General features: G+C 40.4%; 4 protein-coding genes and 3 non-coding genes across 7 annotated transcripts; 4 read left to right on the plus strand and 3 right to left on the minus strand.

Annotated features, from left to right (window-relative positions):
• Positions 1-168: 168 nt before the first annotated feature.
• On the minus strand, positions 169-241 carry trnaf-gaa (transfer RNA phenylalanine (anticodon GAA)). The gene has a single exon. It is a non-coding gene; the product is annotated as a tRNA-Phe (tRNA).
• A 735-nt stretch (positions 242-976) lies between these two features.
• On the minus strand, positions 977-2,605 carry ebp (EBP cholestenol delta-isomerase). Its single transcript, XM_054608511.1, has 5 exons — positions 2,477-2,605; positions 1,887-2,199; positions 1,752-1,788; positions 1,523-1,653; positions 977-1,414 (listed from the first exon to the last, which is right to left on the minus strand). Exons 2-5 carry the CDS (start codon positions 2,194-2,196, stop codon positions 1,203-1,205), a joined length of 690 nt encoding a protein of 229 aa, XP_054464486.1. The 5' UTR covers positions 2,197-2,199; positions 2,477-2,605; the 3' UTR covers positions 977-1,202.
• A 483-nt stretch (positions 2,606-3,088) lies between these two features.
• trnah-gug (transfer RNA histidin (anticodon GUG)) lies at positions 3,089-3,160 on the minus strand. The gene has a single exon. It is a non-coding gene; the product is annotated as a tRNA-His (tRNA).
• An 850-nt stretch (positions 3,161-4,010) lies between these two features.
• Positions 4,011-4,082, plus strand: trnae-uuc (transfer RNA glutamic acid (anticodon UUC)). The gene has a single exon. It is a non-coding gene; the product is annotated as a tRNA-Glu (tRNA).
• A 335-nt stretch (positions 4,083-4,417) lies between these two features.
• On the plus strand, positions 4,418-7,857 carry ccdc115 (coiled-coil domain containing 115). The gene is made up of 5 exons (XM_054608513.1): positions 4,418-4,656; positions 5,136-5,239; positions 5,344-5,447; positions 5,543-5,734; positions 6,812-7,857. The coding sequence occupies exons 1-5, from the start codon at positions 4,537-4,539 to the stop codon at positions 6,949-6,951; spliced, it is 660 nt and encodes a 219-aa protein (XP_054464488.1). The 5' UTR covers positions 4,418-4,536; the 3' UTR covers positions 6,952-7,857.
• Positions 7,858-8,450: 593 nt separating this feature from the next.
• Positions 8,451-12,301, plus strand: si:dkey-109j17.5 (zinc finger BED domain-containing protein 4). The gene is made up of 5 exons (XM_054608690.1): positions 8,451-8,600; positions 8,886-9,134; positions 9,284-9,543; positions 9,701-10,304; positions 10,833-12,301. Exons 1-5 carry the CDS (start codon positions 8,451-8,453, stop codon positions 11,673-11,675), a joined length of 2,106 nt encoding a protein of 701 aa, XP_054464665.1. The 3' UTR covers positions 11,676-12,301.
• A 2,026-nt stretch (positions 12,302-14,327) lies between these two features.
• Positions 14,328-16,389, plus strand: apobec2b (apolipoprotein B mRNA editing enzyme, catalytic polypeptide-like 2b). The gene is made up of 4 exons (XM_054608509.1): positions 14,328-14,634; positions 15,503-15,683; positions 15,823-16,174; positions 16,299-16,389. Exons 1-3 carry the CDS (start codon positions 14,345-14,347, stop codon positions 16,162-16,164), a joined length of 813 nt encoding a protein of 270 aa, XP_054464484.1. The 5' UTR covers positions 14,328-14,344; the 3' UTR covers positions 16,165-16,174; positions 16,299-16,389.
• Positions 16,390-16,881: the final 492 nt, after the last annotated feature.

The raw sequence follows: 16,881 nt of genomic DNA on the forward strand, positions 1-16,881 counted from the left end.
ATTCATATAATTTACCAAGAGTGATGGTTGAATGAGATTGTAGTATTTTGTCAGTGCAATAATTGAAGAAACCCCGATATGAATTCAGTTCTTCTAATGGACCACAAGGGGCCGGTCATTGTCACGTCCTGACAAACTTGTAATGGTCAATATTGCGGTGAGTCAAAATGCCGAAACCCGGGATCGAACCAGGGACCTTTAGATCTTCAGTCTAACGCTCTCCCAACTGAGCTATTTCGGCACACGGAGCACATTTACTGTCCGTATCAGACGGCGACCATTATTTATGGCAATGATCCGTTTTTGTAGTGCAAAAAACACGCATGTAGAGACTATGATTATGACCTCACAAGTGAGGAGACTCACTCACTAATGTTTGTAGTTCTTAACATTTCAATTTCATAATAGCTAAAACGTAACTACGGGTTCTGCCACCTGAATACATTGAAATCTTTGTTTTCTTTATATTTCCGATGTGTGAAACAATGTAACAGCCAGTAACTTACTTTTGCGCCTACTTCCTTATAATGTATGTATTAAGACGGAACATATTTTCTTTATCATATATTGTGCTGGAAATGGAAACGTAGTCTAAAAGCATATCACCAATTGATATTTTAAAAACAGATTAAACACAATCAAATTAATGATCATAATACATAAATGGAGACAACCATGTAAGTGAATTATGATAGTCTTAGTTTTCTCATGCAAGCAGTGGGTAGAGCGGGATCGCCTTTTGAACTTTTGGTTCGATCCCCGCATCCTCCTATCCCAAAGTCAAAGTATCCTCGAGCGATTTTTTTTTTTACAAAAACAAATATAGGTTCAATGTCAACAAGGCACTGTATAACACCTAAGGCAGTGTTCAGTACATTCAAGAAGTTGTGTAAAATGTTTCCAAAAATGCAGATAAAACAGATGACATTGCCTCTCTACCCAAGGCCCCACAAACAAAACGCAAAGCTTTATTATTATACAAATTTGAATTCTTTATTGTTGTACACAAAAGGAACAAGATGCACTTTAAAATTAAGTGGTAAGTTTACAGGCACAACATAACAACCATAGATATATCCAACTCCAAACAATAATTCATTTACTATATTCCATCTTTGAACGTAGTGCTTTCCCAAGTTTACTTTCCCCTTGTGCCTCATGTAGTAATTGTCCTACAGTCCCACAGTCAATTCCTCCTGTTGTCACTTCCTCTTAGATTTTGTGTTATCAGCGTGTGTCTGGGCTGCTGACAGCTGTCTCCATGCATCCACAATGAGCACAAGCGGTATGATGATCCACAGTACGTTCATGAACACAAAGTAGAACCAGAAGTAGACTGGGTGTCCCAACTCACTGTGCGCATAACCATCTCTGTGCTCTGTGTAGAAGTAAAGCACCGCTCCATACAGCTGACCTGAAATCAGATTATGTTATAAGACCCATCATGTAATGTGAAAGCAACAAGTAATTTGATTCTGAGAACTTGCAAGTGATGAGAATTGTTGTAAGTACACCTTCTTACCTAACGAAATGATGAGTTGCAGAACAAATCTGTAGGACTTCTTAGTTAAGAATGCATACACAGCCCAAAAGCTGAAAGGTCCCCATAACCATGCAGTCACAGTCTCCATACAGACGGTGAAGTTATCAGCTCTAGAAATATGAAGGGTATGCAGGCAATTAGTTACAGCTTTATTCCTTGTTTTTTTTATACAAAAGTTCAACATAGTTCTTTGCAAAGATGAACTCACATCACATATCGACTGTCTCCTTTGGAGTACTCTTTCCCTGTGAGAGAAAATATAAAACATATTGACTCATGTAAACTGCATCATCAGCACAGTTTCTACACTTTTCTTGATATGTTTTTTTCTGTTTGTACTCACAGAGCTGTGACAGGAAGCTCTGGTCTCCTGGAATAATATCATAATAGAGCGAGAACCATCCCTCAATGACGCCGTGGATGAAACCACAAACGGCAAACCAGCACACAGCCAGGCGCCTCCATGCCCCCAGCCTGCCACTGGTCCCTTTCTGTCCGCTGATCAGCCAGGTCACAAGCAGAAACACCCCAGACACAGAAAACAGGAACACAAGAATCTCTGACATGGATCTGTCATTGGCCACATAGGTGGGGATCAAAAGGTCCCGTGGCCAGTAGGGATGAAGAACTCCAGCTGCTGATGTGGCATCCATCCTCTGTTTCAAGAAGGGATGGTAAACACTCTTCATCCACAGTACACTTTAAAATTGAATGAATTTAACATTGTGATATTAAAGATTATGCACACACATAAGTTAGTTAAATTGACAAATGAGCACTTTCTGCTTTGTAGCCTACAGCACTTGCAATGAGTCTATAAACGTCAATCATAAATCACAAATTTACAACCTATGTTATTAGAGTAAATATGTTATAAAGTCAAGGAGCTCAAAACCAGACAAAAGCAATAATGCATGTGTATTTTGACCTTACCAGTTATGTGTGTCCAGACGCACAGAGTGTAACCTCTGTATTAAAAAATATGAATATCTTGGAGATCCAATAGTCCAAATCTGTCTAACTACATGCCATATCAGCGCGGACACACTCAAACGCGGAAGTCACTAGAGCAGGGGGGCGGCTACTTGTGATTACAAAGACCAATCATATGGCTGTATTCATAGAGCTAGCAGCACATGCGATCTGCTGGTCCATTGATTGGCTTGTCATCTCGGAACATGGACGTTGTCCTTGGCAACGACCAATAGAAATGAGTCGTTTACTCCCTAATACCGCCCCCTCTCTTCATGGACAAAGTTGACTATTGACGTGGTTGTTCAAGACTACAGATCACTAAAAGCAACATTTATGTGATTTCTGCTCAATTGAAATTGTCCAAACGACCTGAAAACACACGAATTAAAATACACATGCAACTCACTCAAAATGAGAAATTAACTGGGTGATACACTAATTGATAACTGTGCATTTTCTCATTGTCATTTTATTAGCTATTTGAGTTGGTCGCTGTAAATCTGTTTAAAAAGGAAATCCTGTATTAAAGTTAAAATGTTGTCCTCCCAAGCCGTGTCAGGGTATTATCCCTGCCGTGACCCGGATTCGAACCGGGGTTGCTGCGGCCACAACGCAGAGTACTAACCACTATACGATCACGGCGAGCTACTGGGAGTTGTGATGACGGCGTGGTTGGTGGGCTTTTTCTCGCTGGGGCTCATCTGGCTGGGGTCCATAATGTGTGCCACCGTGGAAAGCTGTCTTCCGCGAGATACCTCATGTTTCAACTAGCGCTCTTTAGATTCAACGAGATCTCTATTACACAGCAAATAACGTTAGGTGAGTAGACAGTGCAAGTATAAGACATCATTTAAAAATAGAAATATGAAAACGTACAATAAACTATGGTTACACATATACAAATAAGAGTACGTTTCTACAATTAAAGTGTCAAAGTGTTGTTTTCTCGCGAGATTATATAATTTCAACGTTACTGAACACGAAATCTACATCCAGATTACTCACACTCCTGTAACGAATGCCGCATTATATAGAGCAGTGGTTCTCAAATGGGGGTACGTGAGATTTAAAAAATATATATTTAAATTAGCATCCATTCAAAAATCCTTTAGAAATAGTTTTCTAATAAATATTCAATAAAATCTAAGTGTAAGTTCATAAACTGAATTCAATGCAACAATGCAATCTTCAATGTTGACAGTTTAATAAATCAGACACTGAATGCACAGTGCTGTGTATTACATCTTTTTTTCCAACCAAAAATGCTTTGCGCTGGTTAGGGGGTACTTGGCTAAAGAAGTATTTCACAGGGGGTACATCACTGAAAAAAGGTTGAGAACCACTGATATAGAGGTTACGGCCTCCAACGCATGTATTGAACGAAAAGGAAGAAATAAATGTAAGAAACGTTTCTTCATGTCCCATTAATAATAAACGTATTTCATTGCAGTCTTGTTTTCATAAATTTAGTTAGCCTGGCAGAAGTTCGGCTTCCCATATGGTCTAGCGGTTAGGATTCCTGGTTTTCACCCAGGCGGCCCGGGTTCGACTCCCGGTATGGGAACATACCTTTTATTCTATATATTGAACTATATATTATTATTTTATAGCGTTACAAGTCAGAGTTAATAACAGCTGGCTAAATAAAGTTATATGACCTATTGATCGTGTAGCGTTTGATCGTTTTCGTCATATAATAGCTGGCTTGGTTATCAATAATGATCGTTGTCATGAAAATATTAGAATATAAGATAAACAAACGTTGTAATGACATACCCTCAAAAGTGTTATACTGATAAGTTCAGATAAGGCTACATCATTTCGTTGTTTTACTGTATTGTGTTTATTTCTAGGGATATAGCGATGGGTATCACTTGACGCTATATGTCACATGACGCTACACGGAAGTGATACACGGAAGTGGGTCGAAGCAGTCTTTTTGAACGACTGATTCCTAGTCGAAGCGTCCTCTCTAAAGACTGTATTATAAAGTAGTTGAGTGAGTACAAAAAGCCGAAATGGTTGTGTCAGACTTGGATAAATCTTCTGTGTTACTGGACGAAAAGCTGCTCTGTTTCATGGAGCAGCTGGAGTTACTGGAGGAGAAACGAGCCGCTCTCAACTCTCTCATAGAGCAGGTAACGTGAGCCTAGCACACAGAAACCCATGTAGCAAGAGTCTGCTTGTAATGTCAAGTTTGCCACTTTCAGACATCCATCCCATCTCTGTCTTAATGTATGTGTTCATGAATGATATAACTGCAAAACAAATGTTTTGAAGGTGAAACGTTAAGCCCTTTGAAATCAAGCTAAAACAGCAATTTTGGGTAATGTATTAAGTGTTTGCATTCTACTAATGTAGCAACCTGAATATCTTTGTGTTTTCTACTGTTAAACAAACAAAATAAATTATACTATTTCAGCTTGGGCTCCTGGAAATTGTGACTGGCAATGTTTTACTGTTATCTACCAAACGATTGCCTGAGTAATTGAGAAAATAAGTGTCAGATAATAATTATGAAGAAAACTGTATGTACTCATAAATATTTAGATTTTTAATTTTTACTGAATGCTTTACTTTACCCTTGATACTATTTCACTGTTATGTTCCCCCACAGGGATGGTTTTCTATGTCCAAGGCTAGATATTCCATGGGAAACAAACACGTCTCTCCACTTCAGTATGCGAGTGAGATAGAGCCACTGGTCTGTGTTCATGCCAAGTGAGGAATTAGTCATGTTTCACAGAATGAATGCTCCCACTTTATTTTTGTTCACTGGAGTATCATGACTATCAATATTTGTGACTTTTATTTATGTTTTACAGAACATTGGACAATGGTGAGGTGGATTTCTGCACAGAAAGGGTGAAACAAAAGTGTAATGAGGTTGGAAAAGATAAGATAGAGGATATTGGACCTCAAGAAGAAGGTGAGTCTGCCACATGCCATGTTGTGATAGAAAGCGTGTTTACATTTACCAAAAACAAATACATTTTTGATTCATTCAATGATGTGGTTTCATAGGAGTCAGGAGAAGAATCAAACCAAAAAAGGATATGACAGAGAAAGAGGCAAGTGAAGAAACAAGCAGTGAGAAAGCTCCTGAAGTAACTCCAGTCAGAAAAAGCGACCAGAATCCTCAGCAAGATCCACTGAAATGGTTTGGGATTCTGGTTCCACAATCTCTTAAACATGCACAGTCGTCATTTCAGCAAGGTATGATGTTACATTGCCCAGATATTATATACTTCTTTTGGTTTTGATTTAAAGCAGTCAAGCGTTTGTTCTGCTAACATGTCATTTCTTTAGAGAAAAGCAAATATTAGGTCATAATTTTGATTTGATTTGTGCACACTAGATACTGATAACAGTATCTATTGTGTACATATCAAATCCAAATGATTTTGGTACATTGTGTAAATAATGTACCAAAATCTTAATTTCCACAATGTACCAAAATAACCATGTTTCTATAGTTATTTCCCCTGAGATTCTTAAGCCGGCTCTGGGAACTACACTTATTATGACTTAAGAAAACACATGCTTCACCAATTTAACAAAAAATATGGAACATTTACAAAAAAGCTCCAAAGAAATGAAACGCAGGCTAATTGTGATGCACATTCTGCAATTTGATAACAAATAGGCAGTACATTACAAAAAACATGCAGATACAGAAAACTCAACACAATTGTTGATTCCCTTTAAATTATGTAATTTAGAGATGTAATGAGCTAACAATTTCTTTCAGTTTTAACACTGACTGCAGAATCTAGATATTAAAGATATTCGGTATGTGATAACCTTATTAGCCTCCACTTTCAAATACACGGACAAAATACAAACAGTTTATTAGTTTGCCAGGGTTACAGGTTAATTTAGCCTATATTTGTTGTATGCATATATGTAAATGCACAACAATAGCCTCAATGCCATATTAGTATGGGTGGATGAATACATTTGGATAAAGGGTGGAGAAATTAAAGATCTTATTCTCCTGATGCCACAGATATAATCATTTCAACCGAAGTCTGAATTTAGGAATGTGACATTTTCTATAAAAAAAATAACATTGATGAATTTATTTTTGAGCAACTATTATAAGTACAAAAAACCCAACCTGCAAATGACATAACTCTCCTAATTAGGCATATAGGGAGAACATCGTAATTGTTTTGGTGATCAGTATTTTTATGTGCAAGATAAAACCTCTGCCACAGTTGTAAGTGTACTACTGCGATCTCCTTTTTCATCATCTTTCATCTACTCTTCTCTTTTTCTGTCATATAACAGTTGTAGAGCTGTCAGCTGAGATTGCAACCCTTCAGACTGCAGTTTTGAACACCAGACGGGAGCTGAAGCACAGCATGAAGGACAAACGCATTCACCTGGAGGAAGCTTCAGCAACCCAGTTGGACAAGATGGCAGACTAATTAACTTTAAGTTAAATCTGGAGATGATCTGAGAAGAGCGTGTGGCCACAGGCAGTGACAGGGTACAGTCAGTAGATTATGCTTAAGGGCCAACTGAACTCAACAGCGATCTTCTGAATTCTCAAGTGTCAAGTTACAGATGATTATTTAATGACTCAATGTCTAGTAATAGATTATGTTTGATCCTGTGCGTTTTACTGTCTACCTCATAAATGTGTGGCCTGTTAGAGATGGATCTGTTTGTGAATGCTGTCTTTTAGTATTTGAAATACATTTTGAGTAGTATACTTAGAAAATATTTTATGAATATAAACAGAACCTGTTTGATGTTTTTTTATTTATTTAATTAATAGCACTCTTTGTAAAGGATGTATCCATTGCAATTATTAGAATGATTAATTAATCATTTACTAATACTTAATAAATCAATTATAAGACGATAATAAGAACCAGTTGTTTGTTGCCAGATTGAGAAAAGCCTTTGAATGGTGTTGAATATTGTTTTTTATTTGGTAATAATGCAGTGATACGTTTTTGGTAATACAATAATACATCCTAAAAAGTTGTTAATTAATATACTGTGTTCCAGGTCCTCTGCAGCCATTACCCAGAAAACATATTTATCAGCATAACAATACTTTCAATAATAATTGATCAATAGATGTCATATGTTAGTTTGTTTCTGCCTGTTGATTGTATTCCTCTCCATTTGTTCTTATTGTTTGTGTTTTAAAAAATGCTGCAAAAACGGATTTGTTAAGCAATAGTTAACGACTTAATGACCATTATTTACAACTTCTTATCCCTTTACAAGGGGTGTCCATTTTAGAGAGTGGCACCAAATTGTCTTTAATTTCATATTTGTATTCCCTTTCCCCCAAAAAAAATAATTATTAAAAAATGCAGTTCAGTTGAATGTTGAATGATGGTTTTTTTTTATTTAATTTAATTTGTAATACAGAAATTCAATCTTCATTTCAATTTGTATTGCAAGTATGATATCAGAGGAAAACGGCCTCCTCTTGTCTGGGGACAACCGAACATTACCGAGAACTGCCGAAACGGGAAACGAGACTCCCGTTCTTGTGTATTACTTCCTGGTACAATGATATACTGGCTGTGTGCCTCCATGAAGCTCAGCTCTGCCTCCTCTTCACTTGCGTCCTAACGACGGATGGGAGCGCAGAGACAACGGATGCAGAGCTTCCCTATCATATTATTGATGTTTCCAGACATCCACAGCAGCCAATGTTGTCAGATTGTGGCCGATTTTGGACGTGCAAGCCACGCAACTCCTGCCTGGAATAACATTTTATTTTGTCTGCGCAATTGGCATCAACATTTATTCATTTTTTTATTAATGTGTGATCAGGGATTGAAAAGTAAACACGCTGGCCTGCGCTCATGATCAGCGGCGAGGTGGGATTGATACCTCAGACTCGGATTGTCCTTGATCGCAAGTTGATTTTTACTTCGGAGCAGAGCAACTGTGTGCTCCAATGGCGTCAGTTTCGAAGGTGTCTATTCTGGATTACTTTAATATTGTGTTTGAAGGTGAAAATGGCAAAATCGAGTCCAACTGCAAGGCTTGTGGTACGAGGATCCAGGCAAAGCGGAGTGTCACGTCCAACTTCGTAACGCATCTCAAGGTAAACATTTCAAAATAAAATGTTTTTATTCGTCTTATCATATTTCTGGCAGCATCAGCTGAAACAGCTGGCCCTACAGTATCCTTTAATGTCCATGCTACCACACAGTGTCAGCTATATAAACCTGACTGTAAAGACAAATCTGTTGCTTCTGTATCCATACTGTACCCTCTTCCACAGATGTCAAAATAAGGCATTATGGGGTAAAGATGTAAGCTGTACATCTACTTTTCTACCTGCCAACCAATAACATTGATGTCCCCTCTCTGTGTCTCTCCCATTCAGCGGAAGCACCAGGCTATGTATGATGACTTTGTGAAAAGGAAGGATATGAAGAGAGAGGGTTACTCCTCTGGTTCCCTGCACGGTTTCACCACAAATGGAGGGAATACTCGCTACACTCTCCCCATCAATGCTCGAGTTGGAGGAGGAGGAGGAGGAGGAGGTGCTGGAGGAGCTGGAGGATTGGGAACTCTTGAGGGAGGAGGCTCGGGTGGAGGGTTGACCAGGTTTGACAGACATGACCCACGTCAGGTGTGTGTTATAATCCATCATCGCTTGATATGCAAATAACCAAGCTACTATTAATGAAATCCTATAGGTGATGCATTATTTATTGTGGCATTGCGATGAAACCATTTGCGATGATAAGCGTAATTTACAAAGCTTTTTTGTCACCCCAGGTTCTGATCTCTGAGGCTATAGCTAAAATGATTGTGCGTGATCTGCAGCCGGTATCCATAGTGGAAAATCAAGGCTTCAGAGAGCTGCTTCAGCTCCTGGAGCCACGGTACACTCCTGAGCCACAGCACTATATCCAGAGCCAGCTCCTCCCAGCCTACGTCTACCAGGCTCAGCTAGCAACGCGACAGGCCCTGGCCTCAGCGCACGCCCTCAGTCTCAGCCTAGATCTCTGGAGAGGCTTAACTGGAGCCACTTCAGGGTAAGGAGGTAAAATCAACCGAAAAACAACATGATTCCCTCTTGGTTTGATTTGCTAACTGATGAGTCCCCTTCTCTCTCTCTCTCTCTCTCTCTCTCTCTCTCTCTCACTCTCACTCTCACTCTCTCTCTCTCTTTGTCTCTATCCGTGTGTGTAGGTACGTCGGTGTCACCTGTCATTTTCTCACGTCTGATTGGCAGATGCGCTCAGCTCTCCTGGCGTGCCTCCCCCTGACTGGAGGCAGCTCTGGGAATCGTGTGCTCTCAGATTTTGATGATGTATGTCACTCTCATGGCGTGTCAGGGAGAGCATTTCGGGTGGTTGCGGACCATTTTCTAGCAGCAACAACAACCGCAAAGCCATGTTGTCTTCCTGGTTTCCTGGTTGAACCTTCTCTCGCTTACAGCCAAGACGAAGATGATGTGGAAGAGGTGGACAATGGTAACAATGTGGAGGAAGGGACCAGGAACGGCCACGGTGATGGAGGAGAGGAAGGAGAGTGGGAGGACTTGTGGGAGCAGGGTGTGGGTGTTTGTCGAGTGGACTGTTTCTCTCGCTCTCTTGAACAGTGTGTCAGAGAGGGGTTACGCTCCTGTCCACAGGTCACTTCCACACTGGCCAAGGCTGCCTGTTTCTACAACTACATAACCTCTGCTGTCCCACCTGAGAAACTTAGCCAGGTGTTTGATGGTCCCGGGTTGAGCACGGGGGCACCAGGAAATACCCCTCCTGTAGCAAGAGTCTGGGCTACTCAGCTTAAGGTATGAATAATATACAAGCTTTATGTTATTCTCCCATGCTTTGCATTTAGGATAAATCATTTATAATACAATATAAGGACTTTCTTACTCTTTTTTTATGCATGTCAACAATTTTATAATATCATATTTTATATTATTAAAACCATGTTATATTGCATTATATTATCAGTCACTAGTTGCAGCAATTATGTAGGGTTCCGATGAGGGCTTTTAGTGACACATACATCAATAAACACTTAAAATGTCCCAATATCTGCATGCAACTACATTATTATATGTTATAAGCCACTTATTAGTTTTTTATACTCCTTATAAATGCTTAAAAGAGAGGTTATTAAATATTGTCACCAGTATGCAGTATGTGTCCATAATAACATTAATTGCATAGCCTGATTATGTAGCTGTTTTAGCAAGATTTATAATTTGACTCTGAGAAATGCAAGATTTTCTATGATGACAAAAATCAAGAGTATGTTTCCATAGTTTTAAATAGTACAGTTCATTTTTTTTGTTTCATTTTTGATGCAGGTGCTTCGGCGGCTGCTTGACTCAGTGGAGTTCTTGGAGGAGTTGAGTGGTCCGGGGGAGGTGGCGCTGGGTGGTTCAGAGAGAGCCCTGCTCAGGGAGCTCACTGACACTTTGGAGCCCTTCACTGAGGCCTGGGACATGGTGCAAGGGGACAGACAGGCAGACATACAGACAGACAGACATGTGTCCATCAGCCTGGCTCTGCCTTGTGTTCTCGGCCTTCGTAAGCATCTCTCTGAGACCTCAACCCCCCACTGCCCCTCTCTCCTGGTGGGCCTCAGCCAGGCTGTAGAGCGTCGGCTGGCGCCTGTCCTGGAGGACCCTCTATACATCACAGCCACCACCCTGGACCCCCAGTTCAAGCTCACTTGGAGCAGCAACCCTGACTGGCACAGACAAGTTCTCATAGAGGAGTTGTCCAAACATTCCACAGCCTCCAGCCCCATAGACCCCAACACAGACCTACATCATCAATCCCAGACCCCTCCTGCCCCAGCTCCATCGCCGGTCTCCTCGCTTTCCCGGCCCTGCAAGCTGTTCTCTTTCATCAAGCAGAGACCCACAACACAGGCCAAGAGCCTAGAGCAGGAGTTGTCCGTCTACCTACGAGAGGAACCCACAGACGAGGAGGCTTTGCATTACTGGCGGCGTAAAGCAATTGACTTTCCTCTGCTTGCTCAGGTGGCCAAGAGGGCGTTTACCATACCTGCTTGTGGCACTGTAGTCGAGAGCATTTTTACTGCTGCATGGCGCTGTCTGCGACCAGAGAGAGGCCGCGTCCTGCCAAAAAACCTGGAGACGCTCATCTACCTCAAAGCGAACTATAGATTATTATGGACTTAAAGCTAGGAGTCAAGCATTTATTTGACCTAAATAGCAACTAAGGCTTTATACCTGCAGAAAGGTTACTTCTTGGATACTAACCTATTTTCTTCTCTTAGGAACTGGGCTAGAAACATAACATAGTACTCATACTACACATCATTAGATGTAAGATGGAATGAATTACCCAGAATTTCTCAGTTCCCCTTCTTAAGAAGGGGTTTCCAGACTGCAGTAGGTGTGGATTGCTGTCTGTTTACCATGTAGCCTGTATACAGAGTATCATAACACATGCTGTGCACAGAGGGGACTAAAGGCAGATCAATACTAAAGCATTTACTTTGACATTATTTTACCTGGTCTTCAGATAACTGCAAGACCACAAAGCCCCAACTCTCAAATTCAAACAGAGCTTATGTCTGTGTACTGATATGCCAACAATAACCAAATGGTCAATTATTGCATACTGTAGCATCTGATTTATTCTCACTGATATATAATAACCCTAGAGGTTGTGACCAATTTATTTGATGTTGTTTTTGAGGAAGGCATCAGCTGCTAAACCATATATCAGTGCATCATCCACTTATTCTTTTCTATTTCTGTATGTATGCCTTATCACTGGGACATCGTAATAAACAAGTTTCACTTGCTAATGCAGAGGTGCACTCATTCATATACGTTGCAAACTTATTTTTCCAATGGAGAAAAGCTGAAATATATCATATCTTTTTTTTTCCCCCTAATTAATTTATATTTTTTCTCTGCCAGCCTTTATAACTCCATGTGTGCCCTGTCAGAGTGGAGGTCAATTTCATTTTCTTTTCTTGCTTTTTCAATCGATGTCCAATACTTCTGAACTTTTAGGAATTGAAATTGGCTTGAACCTGCTTCTGCCCCGGAAAACTAGCAGAGGATGTGTGCATGTGACATAATATTGGCTTTCGCTGTGTCTGACCTCACTGAAATATTTTTAAACCACTTTGCAGGGCACAACTTTGAAGGAGAAACTTTGAACTTGTCAGTGTGCATTTGCCTTAATTCAGGGACTCTGTTGCTCTTGGCTGGGCCAGTGGGAGGGCATGCTGGGTAATTGCATGTAATTCCACTTCAGTTATATTTGAGTCAGCGGGCAATCAGCAGTTGCATCCTACGCAGCCCTTATCTTAAATCCAGCTAGGCCCACAAAACCTTACTATTACTAAAGTACTTAAAAATTAATGGTAGGAAACTAAATGTAGCTACCATACAATTATTTTCTAATGCTACATGAGAAGGCACAAACTGCTTCAATGCATTTTATAATGTTTTGGTATAAAAATCAATTTGTAAATGAGCGTCTGTGACGGATTTGTTATAGCTCTTATTATAAAGACTCTCACAATGATTAAGCCTCTTTTTTCACTTCAAAACAGCTTCATCTCAGTGTTACTGTTCTTGATATAGTTGAAACACACTTCTGATGAAGTGTGTTTATCTGAGCGAGATACAATGGGATTTAACTTATAGATAATAATCTTTAAAGCTTGCTGTGATCTTAATGATTATTATCACTGCAGGATGTCCCTGTGGATTTATATGTGATGCTAGACATCAGTGTGGATGTGTTCGTGCATTAAGCTTTGAAAAGTGTTTTTGCTCATCCCCACGGGTGTTGTTGTTTTTGAGTGTATGTGGAGCAGCTTGAAGTGTCTCTCCCTTCCTACCCCTGGCTGTGACAGCTCATCCATTCGAGTTAGTTCAGCATGCTGGGCTGCGATCCTATTGGTAATTGCCTCTGAAATGAATTACTTGGCAGAGAGGGAGACTGAGGGAGGAAAGGAAATTGTAATTGGACTGCCCCCCCCCCCAACCCTCTCCCTTATGCCTCAAGTTATTACATCTGCAGTGCAGAAAGCCGTTTCTGTCTGCACATAGACACACACTCTTACTAAACCAATTTTTCCCCTCCCCCACACAATGGCCCCAGCAGAGGACCATATTGATGCAGGGTGATTTCATAGATTGATTGTTCTCAGGCACAGGCACACAGGGCCACACTCTTGCACTCTTATTCAAAGCACAGAGACATATACTTACACATTGGTGTGTGTGTGTGTTTATTTGTGTGTACTGCTTCCTCCCCCATTTACTGGCCTTTATGTATTGCTTACATCTACCGTGTCCCAGGACTTCTGGAGTTGGCACAAACAAAAGTGGCGTTCAGTATCAAGTGAACCCTGGTTGCCCCGTACACACAGACACACATAGCCAAGTATCGTTATTAATAACCTGCCTGTTGCTGGTCTGTTGACAGTTAAAGCCTTTTGGATTAAAGAGGCCACTCGTTTTGTTTGAGGTTGTACATTTATATACAGAATATGTTAGTTTTTTTGCTTCATTGGGGATCTGTATAAAGCCTGTTAGAGATATTTTCAGTATTGCCCCGACTTCCATCATGCAACACATGGATATTCACTCTTGTGTTGCCCTTTGGCGTTTTGACAGCCAGGGCATGGAAAGAGGGGGAGTGTGTTAAATTACCCCTGCCCCGGCCAGACATGCACATGTTGTGACTCCAACAACAGCACACAATAGGATCTATTTCTGTAAATGCACTAGGGTTATCACTCTACTTGCCCTGAGCTATCTCTCTCTCTCTCTCGTTCTCCCTTCCTCTCTCTAACCCTCTCACCACCCTACTCTGAATCATGGCTGACAGAAACAGCCGAGTCACTGTTAAGAGGAAAGAGAAGAAGTTGGAAAACAAAACAAATGGTGAGAAGGAGAAGGGGAAAGAAAAGGATAAGGGGAAAGAAAAGACTGGGAATAAATCCGACAAACTTTTGAAAAAGCCAGAGAAGACCCCTGAGCAGCCCAAGACGGATGAAGAGAAGAAGAATGGGGGAAGTGAAGGCGCAACAGGAGAAGAGGCAACAAACAGTGAAGAAAATGGAGAGTTTCAGCCCATAGAACTGCCACCGTTTGAGATTGTGACTGGGTGAGTAAGATTTAATACATACACCACAAGAATTGTGGGTCAGCCACGTCACTTATATACCTGTTTTGCACTTTAACAATTCACTTTTTGGATTATTTTTTCTTTTCTTTTCTATATGAAGTAGGTTTTCATGTCCTTATGTTAGGGATATTGTTCCAAACGCTTAATAGTTGATTTCAGTGAAGAATTACAATAATGACTTGTGCTAACCCTGCCATCCTTACTAACCCCGCGGTAAGAATAGGGATGAGTCATAGAGCTGACACGGATGCAGGCCCTTGCTATATCACTCTGCCTGGCATCTGTTCCCCAGTTTCTGTCCTTTGAGTATTAGCTGTTTGATATGGGATCTATTTGCGAAATCAATCTGGCTTTTCATACGCAGTATAACAATGGATTAATAATGAAAGACATGACGGGTATGTTTCTTGTACAGTTGACTCATGATGGGCCTGGCACATCTACAGATCATCGGATGATGTGAAAGCCAAAAATATTTATAGAAACATCAGTTTACTCAGCAGTAGCCTCATTAATATTCTACTCACTGTGTCACCATAGTCTATTTCAAAGACTCCCTATAATCACTCTTGTTTTGTGTCTTGGATGGTTGACAAATTTATCCCAAAATGTGCTCCGTGTTAGGCGAGGAAGTGAATGTCAGCTACACTGTCATGCACAACGATTAAAGGTTACAAATAACTTTGAAAGCACTGCTGACAGATAAATCATACCGAATGTGTTTTTTGCTCTCTCCTGCTAAGTCAACCTTCATGCACTAAAAAGCCCCAATGGGTGACAGTTAGTGCTGTGTTTTATAAAGCTTTACAACAGAGTTTTGGAAACTCTTTCTTTCAATCTCTATCAGTGAACAGATGAGCCCGTTCTACTTCAAGTTTCAGTTCAGGAATGTGGAGTACTCCTCCGGGAGGAACAAGACCCTGCTGTGTTTCAGGGTGGATACACCAGGAGGCAGCACAGAGCCTCTGAAAGGTTATATGGAGGATGAACATGCCACAGCTCATGCGGAAGAGGCCTTCTTTCAACAGGTAAATACACTCTCACACTCCTACTTTCTTACTTTAGTATCAGGTAACACTTACACGAACCCTATTGGAGGTCTGATTTCCATTAGTCTTTAACAATTCCTCTTTTGATAATGGTATATGTAATATGATATTTTTTCAGGTGCTCCCTAATGCTTCCCAAGAGTATGAAGTCACATGGTATGTTTCATCCAGTCCCTGTGTGGCTTGTGCAGCCAAGTTGGCTAATATCCTCCAGCAGCGCAAGAAGGTCCGGCTTTGCATGTTCTGCTCCCGTCTCTTTGAGTGGGAGGAGCCGGAGATAGTAGAAGGGCTCCGGGCTTTGGTGAGCGCCGGTTGCAAACTGCGCATGATGAAGCCGTCTGACTTCGTACATGTTTGGGAAACGTATGTCGAGAAGGAGGACCAGACCTTTGAACCCTGGGAGGATTGTCAGGAGAACTACAACTACTATGTAGAGAAACTGGCTGATATCCTCAAGTAGATGTGAGTTGGTAAGTATTTTGTATTTTCTATATGGCCTATATACTTCTTTTTGGTAAAGAAAAAAAAAAGAAACTTTGGATTTTAAGGTTTGTCTGGATAATAACCATCTTTCCTGGCTGTCTTTTGCTATAGGTGCACATGATGGACAAGATCTTCCCATTGACTGAACCAAAAATGGGCCTTTTTATTAAATCCACATCGGTTGAATTTGTGTTTCTTGCAGTCACATTTGAAGCGGAGATCAGTATTGGCTAGAATGAACCTTCATGGCATCATTTTGTATTTTTTATTCTGATAACTTCCTAGGTAGACACAAAATGCTTGACTGGTATATCTGTAGCATCATGTACTGTAGATAAATATGATCATTTAGAAGAAAAAAAGCAATAACTTTATTTGCTGAAACATTTAATATTAAATAAGCTTTGGAGAACAGTAACTTACATTTACTCACATCTGGGGCCAGATGCATAAAATTTACGACTAATAGTACGCACAAAGACAGTAATATGCGTATGCATTCTTTTCTTCAGATTTAAGAATCTGCATGTATGGTTGACTCTGTTTTATAAGTCTAAGTCATAAAGGAATTGGGTGCACATGCATGAGCTTCATATCCACTCCCAGTTACTCATTAATGGATGTAGAAACACCCTTTAACAAACGTTTGCATGTCGATACTTGTGGCCGCTCCACCACTTGTTGGACATTAGTA

Source organism: Anoplopoma fimbria, chromosome 12 (genome assembly GCF_027596085.1).
Source record: "Anoplopoma fimbria isolate UVic2021 breed Golden Eagle Sablefish chromosome 12, Afim_UVic_2022, whole genome shotgun sequence".
Classification (NCBI taxonomy): Eukaryota; Metazoa; Chordata; class Actinopteri; order Perciformes; family Anoplopomatidae; genus Anoplopoma; species Anoplopoma fimbria.

Excerpts from the sequence above, each read along its gene's own strand:
- ccdc115 (XM_054608513.1), top strand. The coding sequence starts at position 4,537 with ATGGTTGTGTCAGACTTGGATAAATCTTCTGTGTTACTGGACGAAAAG. Across the intron at positions 5,448-5,542 it reads TATTGGACCTCAAGAAGAAG|GAGTCAGGAGAAGAATCAAA; the intron begins GTGAGTCTGCCA and ends GTGGTTTCATAG. Across the intron at positions 5,735-6,811 it reads ACAGTCGTCATTTCAGCAAG|TTGTAGAGCTGTCAGCTGAG; the intron begins GTATGATGTTAC and ends GTCATATAACAG.
- si:dkey-109j17.5 (XM_054608690.1), top strand. The coding sequence starts at position 8,451 with ATGGCGTCAGTTTCGAAGGTGTCTATTCTGGATTACTTTAATATTGTG. Across the intron at positions 8,601-8,885 it reads ACTTCGTAACGCATCTCAAG|CGGAAGCACCAGGCTATGTA; the intron begins GTAAACATTTCA and ends TCTCCCATTCAG. Across the intron at positions 9,544-9,700 it reads TTAACTGGAGCCACTTCAGG|GTACGTCGGTGTCACCTGTC; the intron begins GTAAGGAGGTAA and ends CCGTGTGTGTAG.
- apobec2b (XM_054608509.1), top strand. The coding sequence starts at position 14,345 with ATGGCTGACAGAAACAGCCGAGTCACTGTTAAGAGGAAAGAGAAGAAG. Across the intron at positions 14,635-15,502 it reads CCGTTTGAGATTGTGACTGG|TGAACAGATGAGCCCGTTCT; the intron begins GTGAGTAAGATT and ends AATCTCTATCAG. Across the intron at positions 15,684-15,822 it reads AAGAGGCCTTCTTTCAACAG|GTGCTCCCTAATGCTTCCCA; the intron begins GTAAATACACTC and ends ATATTTTTTCAG.
- ebp (XM_054608511.1), bottom strand. The coding sequence starts at position 2,196 with ATGGATGCCACATCAGCAGCTGGAGTTCTTCATCCCTACTGGCCACGG. Across the intron at positions 1,789-1,886 it reads GAGCTTCCTGTCACAGCTCT|GGAAAGAGTACTCCAAAGGA; the intron begins GTGAGTACAAAC and ends TTTCTCTCACAG. Across the intron at positions 1,654-1,751 it reads GGAGACAGTCGATATGTGAT|AGCTGATAACTTCACCGTCT; the intron begins GTGAGTTCATCT and ends TCATATTTCTAG.